We start from the raw sequence: 24,707 nt of genomic DNA on the forward strand, positions 1-24,707 counted from the left end.
TCATTCAATATATATTACTCTGCAACCTGCTTAGGACTAAGCAATATATCTTAGTTATCTTTCTACATAATAAATGTAACTAGTCATTGTATGCTATTCCAAAACAGGCTTCTTTAACTAAAGTTTGCATTATGAGTGTATTTCAATACCTGCACATATAGCTGTGTTGTACTCTTCATGTACAAATCTTAATTTATTTAATCATTCCCTATTGGTAGTCATTTATGGATTTTTTCATGTTTTGCCCATTAAAAACAATGTTGCAATAAAAACTTACATATATTTTTATGCCGTTTTCCTGGAAGTAGGACTACTAAAAGTTTATCAGTACTTATTTTTAGTTTTGAAAGGTGTTTCCAAATTACCTACTCCGCAATTGCACTTTTTTTTTTTTTTTTTTGTGTGTGTGTGTGTGTGTGTGTGGTGCTGGGGATTGAACCCAGTGCCTTATGTATGCGAGGCAAGTACTCTACCAACTAAGTTATATCCTCAGCCCAACTGGGCTGCACCTATTTATATCTTTAACACTATGTCAGAGTGACTTCGTTATCTTTGCAAATACTGAGTCTTGGCAGATGTTTTCATCTTTGTCATTATGAGAGGTAGAATATTTTTGTTTTATTATAATTATATATAAGGTTGAACAATTTTTTATGTGTTTATTGGGCATTTATGCTTATTTTTCTTGTGAACTCTGTTCATATTCTTTGCCTATTTTTCTATTTGGTTTCTCAACTTTTTCTTACCTTTTTTTTCTTGGTGTTGGTGACTGAACCCAGGCCCTCACCCTGACAAAGTGCTTACTCTACTGTTGAACTATATCTCCAGGCCCTTTCATATTAATTTCAGAGCTGTTGGACTACTGAAGAGTCAATCCATTGTCTACATCTATTAATTTTCAGTTTTTCATTTGATTTTTATGGCTTTTTTGCCTATGGAAGTCTTTAATTTTTGTATAATCATATTCATCTGTCTTTCTTTTATGACATCTATATTGTAAGTATTCTTATAAAGACTTTCCTTACTCTAAGTCTTTGTAAAAAGTCACCTTGGCTTTTCTTTTTCTTTTTCTTTTAACAGACTATATTTTAGAGACATTTTAGGTTTACAGCAAAACTGAGCAGAAAGTAGAATTTCCTCCTTATACCTATCCCTCCTACATGTACCATCTCCCTCATAAACATCCTCTACCAGCACAGTATATTTGTTGCAATCAATGAACCTACAGTGACATATCATAATCACATAAAGTCTATATTTTACATTAGGATTCATTCTTTTTTGTTAAATATATTTTTAGTTGTTGATGGAATCAAACCCTTTGCCTCACACATGCTAGGCAAGCACTCTACCACTGAGCTACAACCCCAGTCCTAGGGTTTACCCTTGATGTTATATGTTCTATGGGTTTGAGCAAAAGGAAAATGACATGTATCCACTATTATGGTATTATACAGAGTAGTTTCATGGCCCTAAAAGTCCTTCATGTATTACCTCAAATTCCCTCCTTTCCTTCAACCCTTAGAAACTACTAATCCTGTTGTTATTCCCGTAGTTTCACCTTTCCCAGAATATTATATTGTTGGAGTTGTATAGTATATATCCTTTTAGACTGGCTTCTTTCACATAGTAACATGCATTTAAGTTTCCTTCCGATCTTTTTATGGACTAGAGGCTCATTTCTTTTTAATATTGAATAATACTCCATTGTCTGGAAGTACCACAGTTCATCCCTTCACCTATTGAAGGTTGCTTTCAAGTTTTGGCAATCATGTACAAAACTGCTATAAACATTTGTGTGCAGGTTTTAGTGTGGACCTAAGTGTTTCAAAATGTTTGTGTAAATAACAAGGAGTAAAAATTGTTGGATATATGATAAGAATATTTACTTTTATAAGAAATTGCCTTCACTGAAAGACCTCTACAGTGAAAATTATAGAACTCTAAAGAAATTGAAGAAGGCATTAGAAGATGGAAAGATCTCCCATGTTCTTACATTGGTAAAACTAATATTGTTAAAATGGCCATATTGCCAAAACAATCTACCAACTGAGTTAATTCCTCAAAAAAAAAAAAAATACTACTGACATTCTTCACAGAATTTGGAAAAACAGTCCTAAAATTCATATGTAATAATAAAAGATCCAGAACAGTGAAAGCAATTCTAAGCAATGCTAGAGGCATCAACAATACCAGTTTCAAATTATATAAAGAGCTATTGTGTCAAAATCAGCTTGGTACTGCCATAAAAACAGGTACGTAGACCACTAAAATAGAAAATGCAAAGACAAACCCACACTCATACAGTCATCTCATCCTTGACAAAGGTGACAAAAACAATGTTGGAGAGAAACCTTTTTAACAAGAGTGGTGGGAAAACTGGATGGATATCTATATGTAGAAGGGTGAAATTGGGTTCCTTTTTCTTACTCTACACAAAAGTAAACTCAAAGTGCATCAAAGTCCTAGGAATTAGATTTGAAACTTCGCAACTGCTAGAAGAAAACAGGGTCAACACTCTAACAAATGGATGCAGGCAACAATCCTCAATAAGATCCCTTAAGCTCAGGAAATAAAATAAGCATTAATAAATGGGAAGGCATCAAATGAAAAAACTTCTGCAAGCAAAGAAAACAAAGAACATGAATAAAGCGCCTATAGAATGGGAGAAAAATCTTTGCCAACTATTCTTCTGACAGGATTAATATCAAGAATACATGAAGAACTTAAAAAAATGCAACCCAGTAAATAAAAGGCAAAAGAACTAAACAGACATTTCTCAAAAGAAGAATATAATGGCCAAAAATATTTGAGAAAATTTCAACATCTTTAGAAATTAGGGAAATACAGATCAAAACTACTCTGAGATATTATTTCATTCCAGTTAGAATGACATTCATCAAGAATACAAATAATAATACTGGTGAGGATAGGGGAGAAAGCAACACTTACACATTGTTGGTAGGACTGTAAATTACTGCAACCACTGTGGAGATCAGTATGGAGGTTTCCCCAAAGACCAGGGATGGAACCACCATACAGCTCAGCTATACCATTCCTTGGTATTTATCCCATAGAATTAAAGTCATACCCATGTCTATAGCAATGCAATCACAGTGGCCAAGTTATAGAACCAGCTTAGGTATCCATCAACAGATGAAGAAATAAAGTGTGATACACACACACACACACACACACACAAAATGGAGATTGACTCAGTCATACAGAACAACAGATTATGTCGTTTGCAGAAACTAGATAGAACTAGAGAACATCACGTCAAGTGAAATAAGCTAGACTCAAAAAGTCAAGGGTTTTTAATTTTCTCTCATTCTTGGAAGCAGACAGAAAAACAGAAAACAAACAAGGGATCTTGTGAAAATAGAAGGGAGATCAAGGGGAAGGGAAAAATAAGGGAAAGGGAAGGTACTGGGGAATGCAGTTGGTCAAATTGTTATGTGCATATATGGATATATCAGTGAATTGCACTATTGGGTATAATTGTTCCAATTTTTAAAGAAATAACCCCTATTTTTTATGCTTTAATTTAAAAACATTTAAATCTTATCCACCAAAAGTTTACTTTGATAAATGGAAAACATTAGATAGCCATTTTAAAATTTTTATTTTTACAAATGATAATCAATTGTCTCTATCATATTTTGAATAAACCATCATTTCCCCTTTAATTTGAATCATGGCTTCTAACATAATAAATTTCCATTTATTTTTAGTTTCATTCCTATATTTTCCATTTGCTTATATTGAACAATAGGTAAAGATAAATGATAAAATTAAAAATTAAAAAATTACACATAATAAGTTAGTGTCTATACCAGGGTGTTGGAATGTTGGAGCCTGTGTTTCCTTCTAGCAGAATAAATAAATAAAGTGAACAGGAGGACTAGAAGCCCAATTTCACCAAATATCTTTTTTTTTTTTTTTGGTGGTTATTATTGATTTCCTCCATCTTTTGCATAGAATTACAGCAGTCGTCACTGTCATCTGCTTGGCCTGAGATAAATCAAAACTGAAAGTAGGATGGAAAAGCCAGGACTCTGGAAACAACTCTTGGGCAGTGTGAGGTTTGAAACTTTGGTTTGTTCCAACTTCTGAGTTTGACTTTAAGCAGCTCTTGACAATAATGGGACAGAGCAGAGCTCCAGGGAGAGAAAAGATGAGGAAGCTGAATCTCCAAATTTTATAAACTCTAGGGACCTTTAGGCTACTTGCTTTTGACTTCTGAGATGAAAAACAGAGGCCCAGAAATGGGAGTGTGGCCACCTGAGATCCGCTCAGGGTTGCTTTGAGCCATTCTCCTTTGAGCCATTCTTTGAGCCATTCTCCTTTGGAGCATTCTCCTTTGGAGCATTCTGTGGACCACAGTACTCAGGGCATTTCAGTTGACAGGTGCTAGATGAAATGAGTCAGTCTTTATATATATATATATAGAAGGGAGATCAAGGGATTTACCCTTGATGTTATATGTTTATATATATAGACATATATAACAATGAAATTCACTTTGATACATTCATATATGTACATAGCATAGATCTCTTTAAGCTTTAAAAGGAGATACATGTTGTGTTTCTCCAAGAGGAGTTTTGATAGAGAGCCTCTTCTTTCTTTCTTTTTCTTTTTTTTTTTTTTAGTATTTTTTAGTTGTAGTTGGACACAGTATCTTTATTTATTTATCTATTTATTTTTTTTAAGAGAGAGAATTTTAATATTTATTTTTTAGTTTTCGGCGGACACAATATCTTTGTTTGTGGTGCTGAGGATCGAACTCGGGCCGCATGCATGCCAGGTGAGCGCGCTACTGCTTGAGCCACATCCCCAGCCCTCTTTTTTTATTTTTATGGGTACTGAGGATGGAACCCAGCGCCTCATACATGCGAGGCAGGCGCTCTGCCACTAAGCTACAGCCCCAGCCCAAGAGACTGTTCTTCCCTACAGAGCCCTTTATGGAAGTTGTTCTCATTGGAACCCTTTTTGGAATGCTGCATGGTATTCATATTTCTTTTTAAAAAAATATTTTTATTAGTGTATTATCTTTATACATAACTATAATGTTATTTTGACATAATCATACATGCATGAAATTTAATTTGTTCCATTTCAGTCCTCAGTACTTCCTCTTTCCCTCCCCTCCTTCCTTTGCCATTCCCCTTCCTCTACTCTGTTGGTCTGTCTTCTATTTATTTATTATTATTTTTTAATTGGTGCTTAATAGACATGTATAACAATGAAAATCACTTTGATATATTCATATATGTACATAGCATAATTTGGCAATTTCATTCTTCAGTTTCTCCCTTTTCCTATGTTTTCCTCCTCTACTCCACTGATCTTCCTTCTATTTTCATGGAATCCCCCCCCCCACCTTTTGTTACCCTAATTTTTCTTTAGCTTCTGCATATTAGAGAAAACACTCGACTCTTAAAGAGTCTGACTTATTTCACTTAGCATGATGTTCTCCAGTTCTGTCCATTTATTAGCAAATGCTATAATTTCATTCTTCTTTATGACTGAGAAAAACAATAAATAATATATATGTGTGTGTGTATATATATATATATTTATTTATTTATATTCCTCCCACTTCCATTGATCTGTTGGCAGGCATTGGTGCTGGTTCCATAACTTGGATATTGTGAATTGCACTGCTATGAACACTGATATGCCTGCATCACTGTAGTAGGCTGATTTTAGTCCTTTTGGATAAATATCAAGGATTTAGATAGCTGGGTCATATGGTAGCTCCATTCCTAGCCTTTTGAGGAATCTCCATACTGCTTTCCAAAGTGGTTATAATTTGCAGTGTCACCAACAGTGTATGAGTGTAACTTTTTCCTCACATCCTTGCTAGCATTTTTTTTTTAGTTTTTTTTTTTTTTTTTAGGTGAACACAATAGCTTTATTTTTATGTGGTGCTGAGGATCGAACCCAGTGCCCCACGCATGCCATGCAAGCACGCTACCACTTGAGCCACATCCCCAACCCCATCCTTGCCAGCATTTAATATTTTTCTTTTTCTTTTCTTTTCTTTCTTTCTTTCTTTCTTTTTTTTTTTTTGGTACTAGTGATCAAACACAGGGGTGCTTTACTACTAATCTACATCCCCAGCTCTTTTATTTTATTTTTTATTTTGAGACAGGGTCTCACTAAGTTGCTGAGGCTGGTCTCAAACTTGTAGTCCTGTCCCAGCCTCCAGACCACTGGGATACAAGCCTGGCTATTATATTTATTCTTGATGATTGCCATTCTAACTGGAGTAGCATGAAATCTCAATGCAATTTTGATTTGCATTTCTCTGACTGCTAGGGATTGTGAACATTTTTCATGTATTTGTTGGTCATTTGATATTTCTTCTTTTGAAAAATGTCTGTCTAGTTCTTTTGTCCATTTATTGATTGGATTAATTGTTTGTTTTGTGTGTGTTGTTTTCTAAGTTCTTTATAATAATATTCTGGATCTTAATCCCCTGTTGGTGGAGTAGCTAGCAAGATTTTCTTTGGTTCTATAGGTGTCTCTCTTCACACCTTGTTTCTTTTGCTGTACAGAAACTTTTTAATTTGATGCTGTAGCACTTATTATTTATTGGATTTATTTCTTGAACTTTAGGGGTCTTGTTAGGGAAGTTAGTGTCTGTACCAGTGTGTTGGAATGTTGAGCCTGTGTTTTCTTCTAGCAGTTGGAAAGTTTTTGGTCTAATTCCTAGATCTTTGATTCACTTGGGTTGACTTTTGTGAGAGATGAAAGATAGGGATCTAGTTTCATCCTACTACATACAACTATTCAGTTTTCCCAGCACCATTTGTTAAAGGAGCTATCTTTTCTCCAACATGCTTTTGGCGCCTATTTCCAGTATCAGATGACTGTATCCATGTGGGTTTGTTTCTGTGTCCTCTATTCCATTGGTATTTATATCTGTGTTGATTCCAATCCTGTGCTATTTTTTTACTATATCTCTGTAGTATAATTTGAGATCAGGTATTGTGATGCCTTGAGCATCTCTGTTCTTGCTCAGCATGGCTTTGGCTCTTCTGGATCTTTCATTCTTCCAAATAAATTCAAGACAGTTTTTTTCTAGTTCTGTCAAGAATGTCATTGGTATTTTGATGGGAATTGCATTAAGTCCTTATAATGCTTTTGGTAGTATAGCCATTTTGACCATATTAATTTTGCCTATCCAAGAATATGAAGTCTTTCCATCTACTAATGTGTTCTTCAATTTCTTTCTTTTTTTTTTAAATTTTTTATTGTTGGTTGTTCAAAACATTACATAGTTCTTGATATATCATATTTCACACTTTGATTCAAGTGGGTTATGAACTCCCATTTTTACCCCATATACAGATTGCAGAATCACATCAGTTACACATCCATTGATTTACATATTGCCATACTAGTGTCTGTTGTGTTCTGCTGCCTTTCCTATCCTCTACTATCCCCCCTCCCCTCCCCTCCCCTCCCCTCTTCTCTCTCTACCCCCTCTACTGTCATTCATTTCTCCCCCTTGTATTATTTTTCCCTTTCCCCTCACTTCCTCTTGTATGTTCTTTTGTATAACCCTGAGGGTCTTCTTCCATTTCCATGCAATTTCCTTTCTCTCTCCCTTTCCCTCCCACCTCTCATCCCTGTTTAATGTTAATCTTCTTCTCATGCTCTTCGTCCCTACTCTGTTCTTAGTTACTCTCCTTATATCAAAGAAGACATTTGGAATTTGTTTTTTAGGGATTGGCTAGCTTCACTTAGCATAATCTGCTCTAATGCCATCCATTTCCCTGCAAATTCTATGATTTTGTCATTTTTTAATGCAGAGTAATACTCCATTGTGTATAAATGCCACATTTTTTTTTATCCATTCGTCTATTGAAGGACATCTAGGTTGGTTCCACAGTCTTGCTATTGTGAATTGTGCTGCTATGAACATCGATGTAGCAGTGTCCCTGTAGCATGCTCTTTTTAGGTCTTTAGGGAATAGACCGAGAAGGGGAATAGCTGGGTCAAATGGTGGCTCCATTCCCAGCTTTCCAAGAAATCTCCATACTGCTTTCCAAATTGGCTGCACCAATTTGCAGTCCCACCAGCAATGTACAAGTGTACCCTTTTCCCCACATCCTCGCCAGCACTTGTTGTTGTTTGACTTCATAATGGCTGCCAATCTTACTGGAGTGAGATGGTATCTTAGGGTGGTTTTGATTTGCATTTCTCTGACTGCTAGAGATGGTGAGCATTTTTTCATGTACTTGTTGATTGACTGTATGTCCTCCTCTGAGAAGTGTCTGTTCAGGTCCTTGGCCCATTTGTTGATTGGGTTGTTTGTTATCTTATTGTCTAATTTTTTGAGTTCTTTGTATACTCTGGATATTAGGGCTCTATCTGAAGTGTGAGGAGTAAAGATTTGTTCCCAGGATGTAGGCTCCCTATTTACCTCTCTTATTGTTTTCTTTTGCTGAGAAAAAACTTTTTAGTTTGAGTAAGTCCCATTCGTTGATTCTAGTTATTAACTTTTGTGCTATGGGTGTCCTATTGAGGAATTTGGAGCCCGACCCCACAGTATGTAGATCGTAGCCAACTTTTTCTTCTATCAGACGGCGTGTCTCTGATTTGATATCAAGCTCCTTGATCCATTTTGAGTTAACTTTTGTGCATGGCGAGAGAAAGGGATTCAGTTTCATTTTGTTGCATATGGATTTCCAGTTTTCCCAACCATTTGTTGAAGATGCTATCCTTCCTCCATTGCATGCTTTTAGCCCCTTTATCAAATATAAGATAGTTGTAGTTTTGTGGATTGGTTTCTGTGTCCTCTATTCTGTACCATTGGTCCACCTGCCTGTTTTGGTACCAGTACCATGCTGTTTTTGTTACTATTGCTCTGTAGTATAGTTTGAAGTCTGGTATCGCTATACCGCCTGATTCACACTTCCTGCTTAGCATTGTTTTTGCTATTCTGGGTCTTTTATTTTTCCATATGAATTTCATGATTGCTTTCTCTATTTCTACAAGAAATGCCGTTGGGATTTTGATTGGCATTGCATTAAACCTATAGAGAACTTTTGGTAATATCGCCATTTTGATGATGTTAGTTCTGCCTATCCATGAACAGGGTATATTTTTCCATCTTCTAAGATCTTCTTCTATTTCTCTCTTTAGGGTTCTGTAGTTTTCATTGTATAAGTCTTTCACCTCTTTTGTTAGGTTGATTCCCAAGTATTTTATTTTTTTTTTGAAGATATTGTGAATGGAGTGGTTGTCCTCATTTCCATTTCAGAGGATTTGTCGCTGATATACAGGAATGCCTTTGATTTATGCGTGTTGATTTTATATCCTGCCACTTTGCTGAATTCATTTATTAGCTCTAATAGTTTCTTTGTAGAGCCTTTTGGGTCTGCTAGGTATAGAATCATGTCTTCTGCAAATAGTGATAATTTAAGTTCTTCTTTTCCTATTTTTATGCCTTTAATTTCTTTCGTGTGTCTAATTGCTCTGGCCAGTGTTTTGAGAACTATGTTGAACAGAAGTGGTGAGAGAGGGCATCCCTGTCTTGTTCCAGATTTTAGAGGGAATGCCTTCAATTTTTCTCCATTCAGAATGATGCTAGCCTGAGGCTTAGCATAGATTGCTTTTACAATATTGAGGTATGTTCCTGTTATCCCTAGTTTTTCTAGAGTTTTGAACATAAAGGGATGCTGTACTTTGTCAAATGCTTTTTCCGCATCTATCGAGATGATCATATGGTTCTTATTTTTAAGTCTATTGATGTGGTGAATAACATTTATTGATTTCCGTATATTGAACCAGCCTTGCATCCCAGGGATGAATCCTACTTGATCATGGTGCACAATTTTTTTGATATGTTTTTGTATCCGATTCGCCAGAATTTTATTGAGGATTTTTGCATCTAGGTTCATTAGAGATATTGGTCTGTAGTTTTCTTTCTTTGAAGTGTCTTTGTCTGGTTTAGGTATCAGGGTGATGTTGGCCTCGTAGAATGAATTTGGAAGTTCTCCCTCTTTTTCTATTTCCTGAAGTAGCTTGAAAAGTATTGGTATTAGTTCCTCTTTAAAGGTTTTGTAAAACTCTGCTGTATACCCATCCGGTCCTGGGCTTTTCTTAGTTGGCAGTCTTTTGATGGTTTCTTCTATTTCTTCAATTGATATTGGTCTGTTTAGGTTGTCTATATCCTCCTGACTCAATCTGGGCAGACCATATGACTTAAGAAATTTATCTATGCCTTCACTATCTTCTAATTTATTGGAGTATAAGGATTCAAAATAATTTTTGATTATCTTCTGTATTTCTGAAGTGTCTGTTGTGATATTGCCTTTTTCATCCCGTATGCTAGTAATTTGAGTTCTCTCTCTTCTTCTCTTCGCTAGCATGGCTAAGGGTCTGTCGATTTTGTTTATTTTTTCAAAGAACCAACTTTTAGTTTTGTCAATTTTTTCTTTTGTTTCGATTTCATTAATTTCAGCTCTGATTTTAATTATTTCTTGCCTTCTACTTCTTTTGCTGTTGTTTTGCTCTTCTTTTTCTAGGATTTTGAGATGAAGTATGAGATCATTTATTTGTTGGTTTTTTCTTTTTTTAAGGAATGAACTCCAAGCAATGAATTTTCCTCATAGAACTGCTTTCAATGTGTCCCATAGATTCCGATATGTTGTGTCTGTGTTTTCATTTATCTCTAAGAATTTTTTAATTTCCTCCTTGATGTCTTCTATAACCCATTGATCATTCAGTAACCTATTGTTCATTCTCCAAGTGATGTATGCTTTTTCCTTCCTTCTTTTATCGTTGATTTTCAGTTTCATTCCATTATGATCAGATAAGATGCATGGTATTATCTCTACTCCTTTATATTGTCTAAGAGTTGCCCTGTGACATAATATATGATCTATTTTTGAGAAGGATCCATGTGCTGCTGAGAAAAAAGTGTAACTGCTTGATGTTGGGTGGTGTATTCTATATATGTCAATTAAGTCTAGGTTATTAATTGTGTTATTGAGTTCTATAGTTTCCTTATTCAACTTTTGTTTGGAAGATCTGTCCAGTGGCGAGAGAGGTGTGTTGAAGTCTCCCATGATTATTGTATGGTGGTCTATTAGACTCTTGAACTTGAGAAGAGTTTGTTTGATGAACATTGCTGCACCTTTGTTTGGGGCATATATATTTATGATTGTTATGTCTTGTTGGTGTATGGTTCCCTTAAGCAGTATGTAGTGTCCCTCTTTATCCCTTTTGATTAACTTTGGCTTGAAATCTATTTTATTTGATATGAGTATGGACACTCCTGCTTGTTTCCGAAGTCCATATGAGTGATATGATTTTTCCCAACCTTTCACCTTCAGCCTATGTATGTCTTTTCCTATCAAATGCATCTCCTGTAGGCAGCATATTGTTGGGTCTTGTTTTGTGATCCATTCTACTAGCCTGTGTCTCTTAATTGGTGAGTTTAAGCCATTAACATTTAGGGTTATTATTGAGATATGTGTTGTTCTTCCAGCCATATTTGTTTATTTCTGTTACTAAACATAGTTTGTTTTCCTCTTTGATTATTTCCCCCCCTTTACTGTCCTACCTCCCACTGTTGGTTTTCATTGTTATTTTCCATTTCCTCTTCCTGTAATGTTTTGCCGAGGATGTTTTGAAGAGATGGTTTTCTAGCTGCAAATTCTTTTAACTTTTGTTTATCGTGGAAGGTTTTAATTTCATCTTCCATCCTGAAGCTTAATTTCGCTGGATACAACAATTCTTGGTTGGAACCCATTTTCTTTCAGTGTTTGAAATATGTTATTCCAGGATCTTCTAGCTTTCAGAGTCTGTTGAAAGATCAGCTGTTATCCTGATTGGCTTACCCCTAAATGTAATCTGCTTCCTTTCTCTTGTAGCTTTTAAAATTCTCTCCTTATTCTGTATGTTGGGCATCTTCATTATAATGTGTCTAGGTGTGGATCTCTTATGATTTTGCACATTCGGCGTCCTGTAGGCTTCTAGGATTTGGGATTCTGTCTTATTCTTCAAGTCTGGGAAGTTTTCTCGTATTGTTTCATTGAATAGATTGCTCATTCCTTTGGTTTGGAGCTCTATACCTTCCTGTATCCCAATGACTCTTAAGTTTGGTCTCTTTATGTTATCCCATATTTCTTGGATGTTCTGCTCATGGTTTCTTAACAGTCTTGCTGAGCTGTCTATGTTCTTTTCAAGTTGAAATACTTTGTCTTCATTGTCTGATGTTCTATCTTCTGAGTGTTCTACTCTGCTGGTAGTATTCTCAATTGAGTTTTTAAGTTGGTTTATTGCTTCCTGCATTTCTAGGATTTGTGTTTGTTTGTTTTTTATAACCTCTATCTCCCTGTATAGTTGATCTTTTGCTTCCTGGATTTGTTTGTGTAATTCATTGTCAAAGTGATCTTTCATTGTCTGATTTTGCTGTCTAATGTCTTCCTTGAGACTCCAGATCATCTGAAGCATGTATATCCTGAATTCTTTATCTGACATTCCATCTGCTGCAGCTGTTACCTCTTCTAAAGTTGAGTTGACCTGCATTGCTTGTGGTCCTTTCTTTCCTTGTCTTTTCATACTGCTTGCGTTTCTTTCTGCTTGGTGAAACTGTTGTGTTTTTGAAAAATTTTCCCCCTATATATTTATATTGCTCTTGTATAGTTGAAAAGTCTCCCTTGCAGGATCGGGCGGCGGTCTGCCTACCTTGCAGGCGCGGGCGGCGGCTCTGCTCTGCCCCTCCTCCAATTGGTGTGAGGTGTCTACCACGCCCACGGACCCCTGGGCCTGTTCTGCCGGTCGGTCGCAGGTCTGCCTACCTTGCAGGCGCGGGCGGCGGCTTTGCTCTGCCCTTACTCCAATTGGGGTGACGTGTGTACCACGCCGGCAGGCCACCGGGTCTGATCCGCTGGTCGGTTGCAGGTCTGCCTACCCTGCAGGCATGGGCGGTAGCTCTGCTCTGCCCCTACTCCAATTGGGGTGTCGTGACTACCATGCCGGCAGGTTGCTGGGCCTGTTCCTGGCGCGGGCGGCGGCTCTGCTCTGCCCCTACTCCAATTGGGGTGACGTGTGTACCACGCCAGCAGGCCGCTGGGCCTGATCCGCCAGTCTGTCGCAGGTTTGCCTACCTTGCAGGCGCGGGCGGCGGCTCTGCCCTGCCCCTCCTATCACGCCCGCGGACCACTGGGCCTGTTCTGCCAGTCGGTCGCAGGTCTGCCCACCTTGCGGGCGCAGGTGGCGGCTCCGGTCCGCCCCCTCTCCAATTGGCGTCACATGACCACCACGCCGGTGAGCCGCTGGGTCTGCTCCGGGCGCGGGCGGCTGCCTGGCTCCTCCCCTCTGGCTCGATGACAAAGCGAGAGAGACTCGGGTGTCTGTGACTCACCCTCCCTACCAGGAGACCAGCTGTTTCTGTCGCCGCTGGTATTGATGAAGTTCTCTCCTCCGCCGCTTTCTGATGACATCAGATCTCTGCCATGTTGGTATCCTATGCGAATGGCAGCATTTCGTTCCCTTTGCCAGGTGACCAAAGCAACGGGTGAGTCCTGACCGGCCCTCACAAGCCCCGTCTCAGTCCCATTGCCACTGCCCACGAAGGCTCTGTTGGTATTTACTTCCACAGTACTCATCAGGACCCGGACCGAGAAGCAGTTTCCTCGGGCTCCTTAGCCCTGGGCCAGAGCAGTTCCGGGAGCCAGAACTCGGCCGCTCTGTGCTCGGTGTATGCTCTGATAAGAGCAGGCTCCAAGAAGCAGTTTCCGTGGGTTATTTAGCACTGAGCCTGAGTAATTTGTCTGCAAGGTGCAGGCGAATGGCAGCCTGAAATTACCTGTTCTATGGCTGAATGAGCTGCGATCAGTCGAAAACAGGGATGGTGACGTCAGCTCTCCAAGATGGTGGCCGCTGGCCTCCTCTGTGGTCTGACCAGTGTGGAGAACCAAATTGGACCGCTTCCTTCCCCCGTCTCGAACCCAGAATTCAGCACTGAGTATGGTGCTTGCACGGCTGGCAGAAACTGCAGCACTGTATCCCTGCATCGCTATCTCCTCGTTTCCCAGCGCACGCTGCAGACTCTAGCCGCGGGGCGATTTGCTGAATAAGCAGTGTGACCCTCCGTGCGATAAATCTCTCGCATTTGAGCCCCCGTAGCTGATCCTCGTGCGATGGAAATCCTTCCTCCAGGTTCCGGAGCACCCCACTATTGCTGGAAATTCCTAACAAGATAGCCTTTAGCCGTCCTGACTCGTCATTCTCCCACACAGTGACGTGGCACACGGGGGCAATGCACTCCCCTCGCCGCCATCTTCCCTCCCTCCTCAATTTCTTTCTTTAGTATTCTGTAGTTTTTATCATAGAGGTCTTTCACTTCCTGATTTAGATTTATTCCCAAGTATTTCTCTTTTGAGGTTATTGTGAATGAGATAGTTTTCCTAATTTCTTTCTCAGCATATTCATTATTGGAGTATAGGAAAGCTATTGATTTTTATATGTCCATCTTGTATTCTGCTGCCTTGCTATATTTGTTTATTACCTCTACAAGCCTTCTTGGTGGAGCTTTGTGCATCTTCTAGACATAGGATCATGTCATCAGCAAACAGAGATAATTTGACTTCTTTTCCTGTTTGTATTTCTTTAATTTCCTTTCCTGACCTGACTGCTCTGGCTAGAGATTGCATAAAAGTGATGAGAGTGGATATCCTTGTCTTGCTCCTGATTTTAGAGGAAATGCTTTTCCTCCCTTCTTTATGATATTGTCTTTGGGTTTGTTATATTTAGCCTTTATGATGTTGAGGCAAGTCCCTTCTGTATCTAGTTTTGCCAGGTTTTAACATGAATAAGTGCAGGATTTTATCAAAGGCTTTCTCTGCATATATTGAGGCGCTCTTGTGATTCTTGTCCTTAATTCTATATGTCGTGAATTACATTTATTGATTTGCAAATGTAGAACTAGCCTTGCATCCCTAGAATGTAAATCACTTGATCATGGTGTACTATCATCTTAATGTTTTTGTGAATGTGATTTGCTATTATTTTATTAAGGATTTTTTATGTCTATGCTTATCAGGGATATTGATCTGTAGTTTTCTGGATATATCATTGATTTTGGTTTCCGGATGATATTGACTTCATAGGATGAATTTGGGAGTACTCCCTCACTTTCTATTTTAGGGAATAATTTGAGAAAGATTGGCATTAATTCTTTAAAGGTCTGAAAGAACTCAGCTGAGCATTCATCTGGTTCTGGACTTTTCTTTGTTGGAAGGCTTTAAATTGCTGCTTCATTCTCATTGCTTAATATTGATCTATTTAGCATTCTATACCCTTGTGGTTCAATTTAGGTAGCTCATATGAGTCTAGAAATTTGGTAGTATCTTATAGATTTTTCCAGCTTATTAGAGTATTAATTTTCAAAATAGTTTCTACTGATACTCTGAATTTCAGAAGTATCTGTGGTGATCTCTCCTTTTTCATCTATAATTTTGTTGGTTAGGTTTTTCTCTCTTGGTTAGTTTGGCTAAGGGTTTATCAATCTTATTTATCTTTTTGAAGTATACTCTTTGTTGTGTTGATCTTACCTATTTTTTTTTTTAATTTAAATTTTTTTTTTGTAGATGGACAGAATGTCTTTGTTTATTTTTATGCGGTGCTAAGGATTGAATCCAGTGCCTTACACGTGCCAGTCAAGCGCTCTGCCACTAAGTTACAGCCCCAGCCTGTCTATTGTTTTTTATTCTTAATTTCATTAATTTCAGCTCTGAACTTAATTATTTCATGTCTTCTACCAATTTCAGAGTTAGTTTGTTCTTTCTTTTCTAGGACCTTGCAGTATAGATTATTTGAAATGTTCATTTTTAAATTTTTATTTAGTGTGTGAATGTGTGTATGTGTATATGTGTAGGCACTCAGTGTTATAAATTTTCCTCTTAAAACTGTCTTCATACTATCCAGAGATTTTGATATGATGTATCTCTGTTCATATTTGTTTCTAAGAATTTTTAAATTTCTTCCCTGATTTATTCTGTGGCCCATCCCTCATTCAAAAGTATATTATTTAATCTCTAGGTGTTAGAATGGTTTGGTTTTGTTTGGGGTACCAGGGATTGAACTCAGGGGCAGGCTGGTTTTGATCCTCCTATCTCAGCCTCCTGAGCTACTGGGATTGGCATGTGGGATTGCACCCTTTTTTTTTTTTTTTTAATCATGTTGATTCTAATTTCATTCTATTGTGATCTCATAGAATATAAGAAATTATCTATTTTTTTTTGTTTGGTAAGACTTGCTTTTTGTTCTAAAATATGGTCTATTAGAGGGTTCAATCTGCACCTGAGAAGAAAATAAATTCAGTTTTTAATGTATGAAGTATTCTGTAAATATCTGTTAGGTCCATTTGATGAATAGTATTTTTTAGTTCTGGAGAGTCTTAGTTTATCTCGGGATGATCTATCTATTGGTGAGAAAGGTCTGTTTGAATCATCCTGCTCCTATTTAGGGGTCTGTTCAATTCTTTATATTGAGTAGGGTTTATATACATAGATGCATCCACATTTGGGGCATAAATGTTTATAATCATTATATCTTCTTGTTATAATGATGATTCCCTTAACAGTATGAAGGGACCGTTTTGTCTCTTCTGATTAATTTTGACTTGAAGTTGTCTTTGTCATATACGAAAGTAGCTACTCCTGTTTGCTTTCACCCTCTGTTACCTGGTATATCTTTTTCCATCCTTTCACCTTCAACCTGTGGATATCTTTGCCTATAAGCGAGTCTCTTGTAAACAGCATATTGTTGGGTTTTGTTTTTTAATCCATTTAACCAATCTGTGTTTTTATTGGAGCATTTAGATCATTTACGTTCAGTGTTATTATAGAGATGATTTTTATTTCCTGCCATTTTTATTTAATTCTAATGCTCAAGTCAGGTTTGATCATCCTTTAATTGACTATTCTATAGAGATTTAGCTGTACAATGGTTCTGATAGTTATTTATTTTTCATTTCTTCTACATAAAACATTTCAATGAGTATGTTTTATAATGTTGGCTTAGTGGTTGTGAATTCTTTTAGTTTCTGCTTACCATGGAAAGTTTTTCATTCTTAAATTCTGAAGAACAGTTTTTCTGGAAATAATAATCTTCGTTGACACCATTATCTTTAAGGACTTGGTATATAAGATTCCAAATCCTGGGCTGGGGATGTGGCTCAAGCGGTAGTGCGCTCACCTGGCATGCGTGCGGCCTGGGTTCAATCCTCAGCATCACATACAAACAAAGATGTTGTGTCTGCCAAAAACTAAAAAAATAAATATTAAAAATTCTCTCTCTCTCTCTCTTTAAAAAAAATAAATTCCAAATCCTCCTGGCTTTTAGGGTCTAGACTCAGAAATCAGTGGAAAATCTAACTGGCTTACCTCTACTCTAAATATGACCTGACATTTTTCTCTTGTTGATTTTAAAATTCTATCCTTAATTTGTATATTAGACATTTTAATTATAATGTGTCTTGGAGGGGATCTTTTTTGATCTTGTTTATTTGGGGTTCTGAAAAATCTCTTTTGTTTGGATTTCTATCTCATTCCTAAGGTTTGGAAATTTTCTGATATTTCACTGAAAAGTTATGATGCATATCTCAGTACCTTCCTGTACACCAATGATTCTTAGATTTGGTCTCTTAATGGTAGTCTAGATTTCTTGAATATTCTGGTCATGGTCTCTTAACATCTTTTCTTATTGTCAACTTTCCATTCAAAATTATATACTTGGGGTTGGGGTTGTGGCTCAGAGGTAGAGCCACATGCATGAGGCCCTGGGTTCAATCCTCAGCACCACATAATAAAATTGATTAAAGATATTATGTCCACCTGTAACTAAAATATAAAAAAAATTTTAAAAGATTATATGCTTTGTCTTCAAGGCCTGAAAGTCTTTTCTCTTTGTGGTCTAATCTATTGGTGATTCTTTCAATTGAATTTTTTATTTGATTTAATTGACTCTTTTCCAGGATTTTTGTTTGATTCTTTTAAAGAGTCTTTCTCTCTATTGAAAGATCTTTCACTTCCTGTATTTTTTTTTAATATTTATTTTTTAGTATTTGGCAGACACAACATCTTTGTTTGTATGTGGTGCTGAGGATCGAACCCGGGCCGCACGTACGCCAGGCGAGCGCGCTACTGCTTGAGCCACATCCCCAGCCCTCACTTCCTGTATTTTCTTAGTTCATTCCTTACATCTTCTTTGAGTTCATTGAACATTTTAAGTATTAACTTTCTAAATTCTTTATCTGACATTTCCTCCTCTGGTGGCAATTGGATCAGTTGTTAAGTGTTGTAAGCTATTTGAGATGGTTTGTTCCCTTGTTTTTTCATATTATTTGTACATCTACTGGGATTATTATCTATTCTACTTTTATGCAAGGGACTATTAGTGAGCTTGTTTCTCTTAAGTGCCCCAAGCTGGCAGATATCCAAGCATTGAGGCTCCACTCAGTGTGTATCCTCTGCTATGCTCAGTGTCAGCTCCACTTTGAGAGAAGATACTAAATCCTGTCAACTACATTCACTTTAGAGCAAAGCCATGAACTAGGGAAACATTCATACATGGGGGAAAAACATATTGAAAATCTTCTATACTTTCCTCTAATCCAAGTATAAAATTATAGTAATATTTTTGGATAGGTTGAGAAATGAATTATTAGGAAAATTATTATTATACTATTTAGATATGACAAGGGAAGAGGAGAAAAATTGGGCAAAGGGAAAAAGAAAAGAAAATATAGAAAAAATACAACGTAGATAAAAAGAAGAAAACAGTACATCAGGGAATGGGGGATTTGAGGCAGGAGCAGGTAATTCAAGAGGGAAAAGAGACTGAGAGGAGCAATTACAAACCTGCCCTTGGAAGCAAAATCAAATGATTGCAGTTAATGTTTTAAAACATTAGAAGAAATACATTTGAATGGGTTGAAGGAAGCAATATTTTATTTCATACTGCATCATTGTTTCATACTGGAACAGTTGTCAATTCAGTATGAAAAGTAGTATCCAAATGATCAAAATTGACATTAGAGACGTTTATGATATTCCATTGCCAGAGAAGGGAGATTTCTTATCGAGTCTTCCTGATTTGGATTCCATCAGGATTTGGGACCTTTGGAAGATGCCCATCACTCCTCAGCTTTACCTCTACATTTCCCTGGGTGTGGAGGTAATGATCACACCAGTTCACCTCTGGTAGAATTCTAGGAGGCGTCCTTCAATCTTTGTGTGTCCAGGGACCTATTAGCTTTCTGTTGGGTCACAGGAGATGGTCTCTACTTGTGATTTAACAGGCAGGGTACACTCTAGTATGCCTTTTTGAGTAAAAGTTCCACGTATCCAGCACTGTTAAATTCAGTGTGGTCTCCCCTATGTATGCTTTGGAGTATGCAGCGTGTGGTAGCCTAAGATAGAAGTATTGTAGTCTGGTTGATATGGCACTGGATGGCCCATGGAGAAGTGTAGGCCTGTTGCTTCCTCTGGAGTACACGGGTCATGGGTCAGTAGGCTTGTATCTATGCACACTGGGCAGTGACAGGTGTCTGTGAGATGCTTCTCTGAAAGTGGCTTTGTGGAGTGTAGTGCCTTTGTGTATGCACTGAAGTTCTCGGCTGGCTGCTTCGGGTTATCCTCAGGAAATGCCCTCTGTCGGTCTAAGTTTGAGTAGGAATTGAGTTAACTAGAAATTCTGGGCCCCACAGCATGTACTCTACTAGAGGTGCTGAGGCACTAGGGTTACTTCCTTGGTTGCTGTGGCTTTCTCACCAGCCAGTGCTTGTTTGTCAGCCTAGAGGCACAAGTCTGTGTGCCTGAGGGTGCTGCATCTGCTGCTGGTTTCTGTTGGGTGTGGGAGGCACAAGGTGCAGTAATCAGAGCTGTCGCTGACTGAGCCTCTACTCCCCTCCACAGGGACTTCTTTATAATGGCACAGAGCACAGTGGTTGTCTGCGACTGTGGGGCCTATACAAGCAGACTTTCTGTGAGCAAACTGTGGCACAGAAGCCTCCACCCTGGATGATGTAGATCACCTGGGTTTTACCCATCACTGTGACAGGCATGGGGCATTATTGGCTCATCTTTGCCTGAGCTCTGGTGGAGGCTGTGGGGAGCATTGGGTTGGGGCTGGCACTGCCCAGGAGTGGTTAGCTCTTCAGTCAGCTCTACCCTACTCCCCTTGTCCTTGGTGAAGGGGATTCATAGCTGTCAGCTAGCAGCAATCCCTCTACACGTTCCCTCTAGATGGATTACTGAGACGACACATTTCAGAAGCATTATCTGTGGTTGTATATCTATAGGTGGGGAGAAGCTGTGTTGATTTGATTTCTTCTAGGGAGGTGGCCAGCTGTGAACTCTACACAGTGGCTGCCCTGCACGGCACAGCTTTCTGCCCGCAGTTTGGGCTAAACTGTGTGCCGTCCTTCACCGTCTTTGCTGCTCCTGCCCTGTTTTAACTTGCTCTGCTTTTCTTTCGAATTGTTGTTAAGGAATAAGCTTATGGACTTTTCCTCTCTCTTCTTTTCTTGGTAAGCTTTTCTTTTGCTGCTTCATTTCTGGGCTGTGGAGGAGTTGAGGGTTCCTACCTAGCTCCTCTCCACCAGCTTCCAAATCCCCTCACCAAATATATCTTGTTTTTAGATTTTTCTCTGGAAACCTAAAAAGATTTTACTTAATTCTAAAACAAAAAGTAATCCCTAAAAATGTAAAATAAAAGTAAAGAAATATGCTCTTGAGTTCAGTTGGTGTTTTTGTTCTGTGATATTGGCATTTTTGCTCTGAAATTATTGTGAGTATAATATTTGATGAACCAAATATTGTCTTTACTATCCTTAAGAACTAGAATTCTCATCATGGGGAACAGGAGATATGAATGTTAGAAGACATTGTCATAAATGAATACACTTGAATTGTAAGTATATCAGTATAAATTCATGTAATTCATCATGTCAACAAGCTAAAGAAAAAAATATAAGATGGTCTCAGTTGATGCAGTAAAGCATTGACAAATTCGGCACTCATTGATTAAAAAAAAAAAAGCTCAGCAATTTGGAAATTAGAAAATTGGCAAATAATGTGAACATTCATTTCAGCAAATACATGTGGTAAACAAACACATGAATAGGTGTCCAACATCATCGGCCTTTAGGAAAATATAAACACACAATGACATATCAAAATGGCAAAATAAAAAAAGGTGGTAACACTGAATGCTGGTGGAGAAATTTGATCATACATTCACAACTAGTAGGAATGAAAAACTGCTAGAAAACAATTTGTCAGTTTCTTATGAAACTGAATATGTGACTTCCATATAACCCAACAGTTGCACTTGTAGGCATTTATTCTAGATAATGAAAATTTATTTATATCTTACAGAAACTTGTATACAAATATTCACAGAAGCTTTTTTGAATAGCTAAAATGTAGAAAAACCCAGATGTCCTTCACTGGGTTAAACATCCATGCCATAGGGGCTGGGGCTGTGGCTCAGTAGCAGAGCACTTGCCTAAGCATGTGTAAGGCACTGGGTTTAATCCTTAGTAGCACATAAAAATAAATAAACAAATGCATTATGTCCATCTACAACTAAAAAAATTTAAAAACAAACATCCATGCCATGAATACTGCTCAGCAATGAAAAGGAAGGAACTAGGGATACACACTACAATCTGGATGAATCATCAGGAATTATGCCATGTTAAAAATAAACAACCTTAAAAGGTTGAATACTGTAGGATTCCATTTATATAATGGTCTTTAAAGTCATACTTACAGAAAGGAAGAACAGATGCATAGGGGTGGTTAGGGACAGGTATTGCTAAGAAAGAGCCTCAGGAAGATCCTCTTGATTGGGATGGAAATGTTCTATATTTTGACTGTATCAGTGTCACTATCTGGGATGTGATTAATTTTTTTCCCAATTTCATGCTTTCTCTCATTCTCTGTCAGGACCTGATGCAATTTTATGATGAGGATCCAAAGCCAACACTACCTCCTTCCATTATCTCTTTATCTAGGTGGTTGTCAGAAGGACAAGCAGAAGTTTGCAGTCTCTGGGATGCAGGTAATTTGGCTAAGGAATATGTAGTTTATTCCAAAACATGACCAAGAAACACCGGGAGGAATTCTATATAAATAAAAATTTTATTTGGTGAAATATAGCAATAGTTGACTTTTATTTAATGTTGATAATGAAGAACAGGATTAGTATTCAATACACACATAGTCCTATAATCTTATTTTATCCATTGTTTCAGTGTTTTTCCTTCAATTTTTTTCTTCTTCTTTATTGTTTTAAAAATGACTACACACCTTAAATATTTTATGAATGGTTTAAAAAAAGCAGAAAATTAATTTTAGTTTCTTATTTTCATTAACTTTTTTGTGGCGGTGGTACCAGGGATTGAACCCAGGGGCACTTGGCCACTGAGCCACATCCCTGGCCCTACTTTGTATTTTATTTAAAGACCGGGCCTCCCTGCGTTGCTTAGCACCTTGCTTTTGCAGAGGCTGGTTTTGAACTAATGATCCTCCTGCCTCGGTCTCATGGTGTGCCACCACGCCCGGCTCATTAACTTACTTTTGATGGAGTTTAATTTATGACATCTTTCAAAAGCAAAAACTAAACAAAAAGTGAAAAGCCAAGATGCTTATCTATCCCACAAATTGGCTAATCATCTAGAATAAATAACATTAGAAAAAGACACAATATAAAATTATACAAAACTAGCCTCAAATAAATTATACTATTGCATTTCAGCTGGGCTCTGCTGCTACTCTAGATCCTATAGGATCTGATCACCAATTGAGCCACTTCATCCTGTATGTTTTTCATGAACTGTCAATTTGCAATACGTATTTCCTCTTAATTTTCTCAGAAAGTAGGTGGAAGGTCTGCCCAGATGAGAGTAGAACAATATCATTAGTGCCTTTCATTTTCTTTGTTTTTGCTTTTGTGTTCATCCAGACAACCTTTCCCTTATTACAGAAGTGGCTCCTCATGTTTTGAGTCCCATTTTCTCCATCTTCTTGGACCATGCATCTCAAACTTTCACTTTATATAGAGCCTCATTATTCAAAATATAAAAGCTGTAATATATTAGTATACACTTATTTTACAAGTTCACATTTATATAAAGTTTTCTTACAAAGCCAGTTGCGAGAACAGCGTGCATATTTTAATAACACAAAACCAACAAATTGGGGTTTATGGTATGGTATGATATTTGCATAAGGATGGCATGCTCATGGATAATTAGTTACAAATGATTATAATATAGTAGACAGTTTGCTTAGTATCCTTATAACACACACTAAGTAAACAGATCTCAAATCAGAAGCTTGAAAGAACAAGTAAGGAAATTGTTTGATTTTCTAATTTAGCCTAATATTTTTCCCTGCTAAAACTTAAAAAATAGACTTTAAGAGCAGTTTTAGAGTCACAGCAAAACTGAGTGGAAAGTAGAGTTTCCATGTATGCCTTTCTCCTCTTAGATATAGCCTCCCCCACCATCAGTGTAACACACCAGAGTGGTACATTTGTTATAATTGATGAACCTACATCAACACACCATTATCTCTTTAAGTCCACAGTTTATATTAGAATTTACTGCAGATTCTATGGGGTTGAACAAATGATATGCATACTCTTTTACAGTATCATTACAAAGGAGTTCCCCTGCTCTAAAAATCCTGTGTGTACTGCCTAGTCATCCCTCCCTCCTCCCTCCCCTGGCAACACTGATGTTTTTATGGTCTCTATAGTTTTTTTCTTTTCTGTAATGTCATAGAATTGGAATCATGTGTAGCCTTTTCAGATTGACTTCTTTCACTTAGTAATATGTATTTAAGGTTCCTCCACATCTTTTTATGGTTTGATAGCTCATTTCTTTTTAGTGCTCAGTAGGATGTACCACAGTTTATTTATTCATTTACCTACTGCAGGACATCTTGGTTATTTCCAAGTTTTGGCAATTATGAGTAAAGCTACTTTTAAATATTTGAAACAGGTTTTTGGGTGAACATAAGTTTTCTCCCTAACATTTAATACAAGTGAAATTGAATATATATGAGCATCAAAGCCAACCCACCCTACAGAGGAAAAAGGTCACAAAACACATTGCCTGAGGGATGCTTCCACCATTTTACTTGTCAGGACCAAGTAAAATAGGGGCTTTTCCTATTTTTAATTCTTTTTTTTCTCTAGTCTCTCCTTGACACCGGTCTTGTTAAAATGCAGATCCTAGCATTTCACTTCCCAGCTTAAAAGCTTTCAGCATTTCTCTACTGCCAAAGGATAAGTCTGATTTTTTTGTACTGTCATATAAAACTTTCATCATCTGGTCCAATCTTTCTGGGCATCACCCAAAACTGTCAATATTCACTATGCTTTGTGACACTCCATTACTCAAGGAGTTTCTTCTCTTTAGAATTTGTTCCAGTTACCTTGGCTATGTAACATATTACCCTAAAACTTTGTAATGTAAAAGAAACATTTATTTTGCTCCTGGATTCTCTGGGTCTGGAATTAGGACAGGGCACAGTAGGGTTGGCTTGTCTCTGCTCCATGATGTGTATCTGAGCCTCAGCTGGGGGATTCCAATGCTGGGACAGGGATCAGCTGAAGGCTGCTCTTTCACGCATCTGACAGTTGCTGCTGGCTCTCTGCTG

The 24,707-nt window shown here is 37.6% G+C and overlaps 1 protein-coding gene across 1 annotated transcript in view; it reads left to right on the top strand.

Annotated features, from left to right (window-relative positions):
* Positions 1 to 24,707, top strand: part of Enthd1 (ENTH domain containing 1) — a 116,009-nt gene that overhangs the window by 45,621 nt on the left and 45,681 nt on the right. The window contains exon 5 of the mRNA XM_027929912.2: positions 21,987 to 22,101. Coding sequence (XP_027785713.1) covers positions 21,987 to 22,101 — 115 coding nt within the window. The remainder of the gene's footprint in view (positions 1 to 21,986; positions 22,102 to 24,707) is intronic.

The sequence above is a fragment of the Marmota flaviventris genome, chromosome 3 (assembly GCF_047511675.1).
Source record: "Marmota flaviventris isolate mMarFla1 chromosome 3, mMarFla1.hap1, whole genome shotgun sequence".
In the NCBI taxonomy this organism is placed as follows: Eukaryota; Metazoa; Chordata; class Mammalia; order Rodentia; family Sciuridae; genus Marmota; species Marmota flaviventris.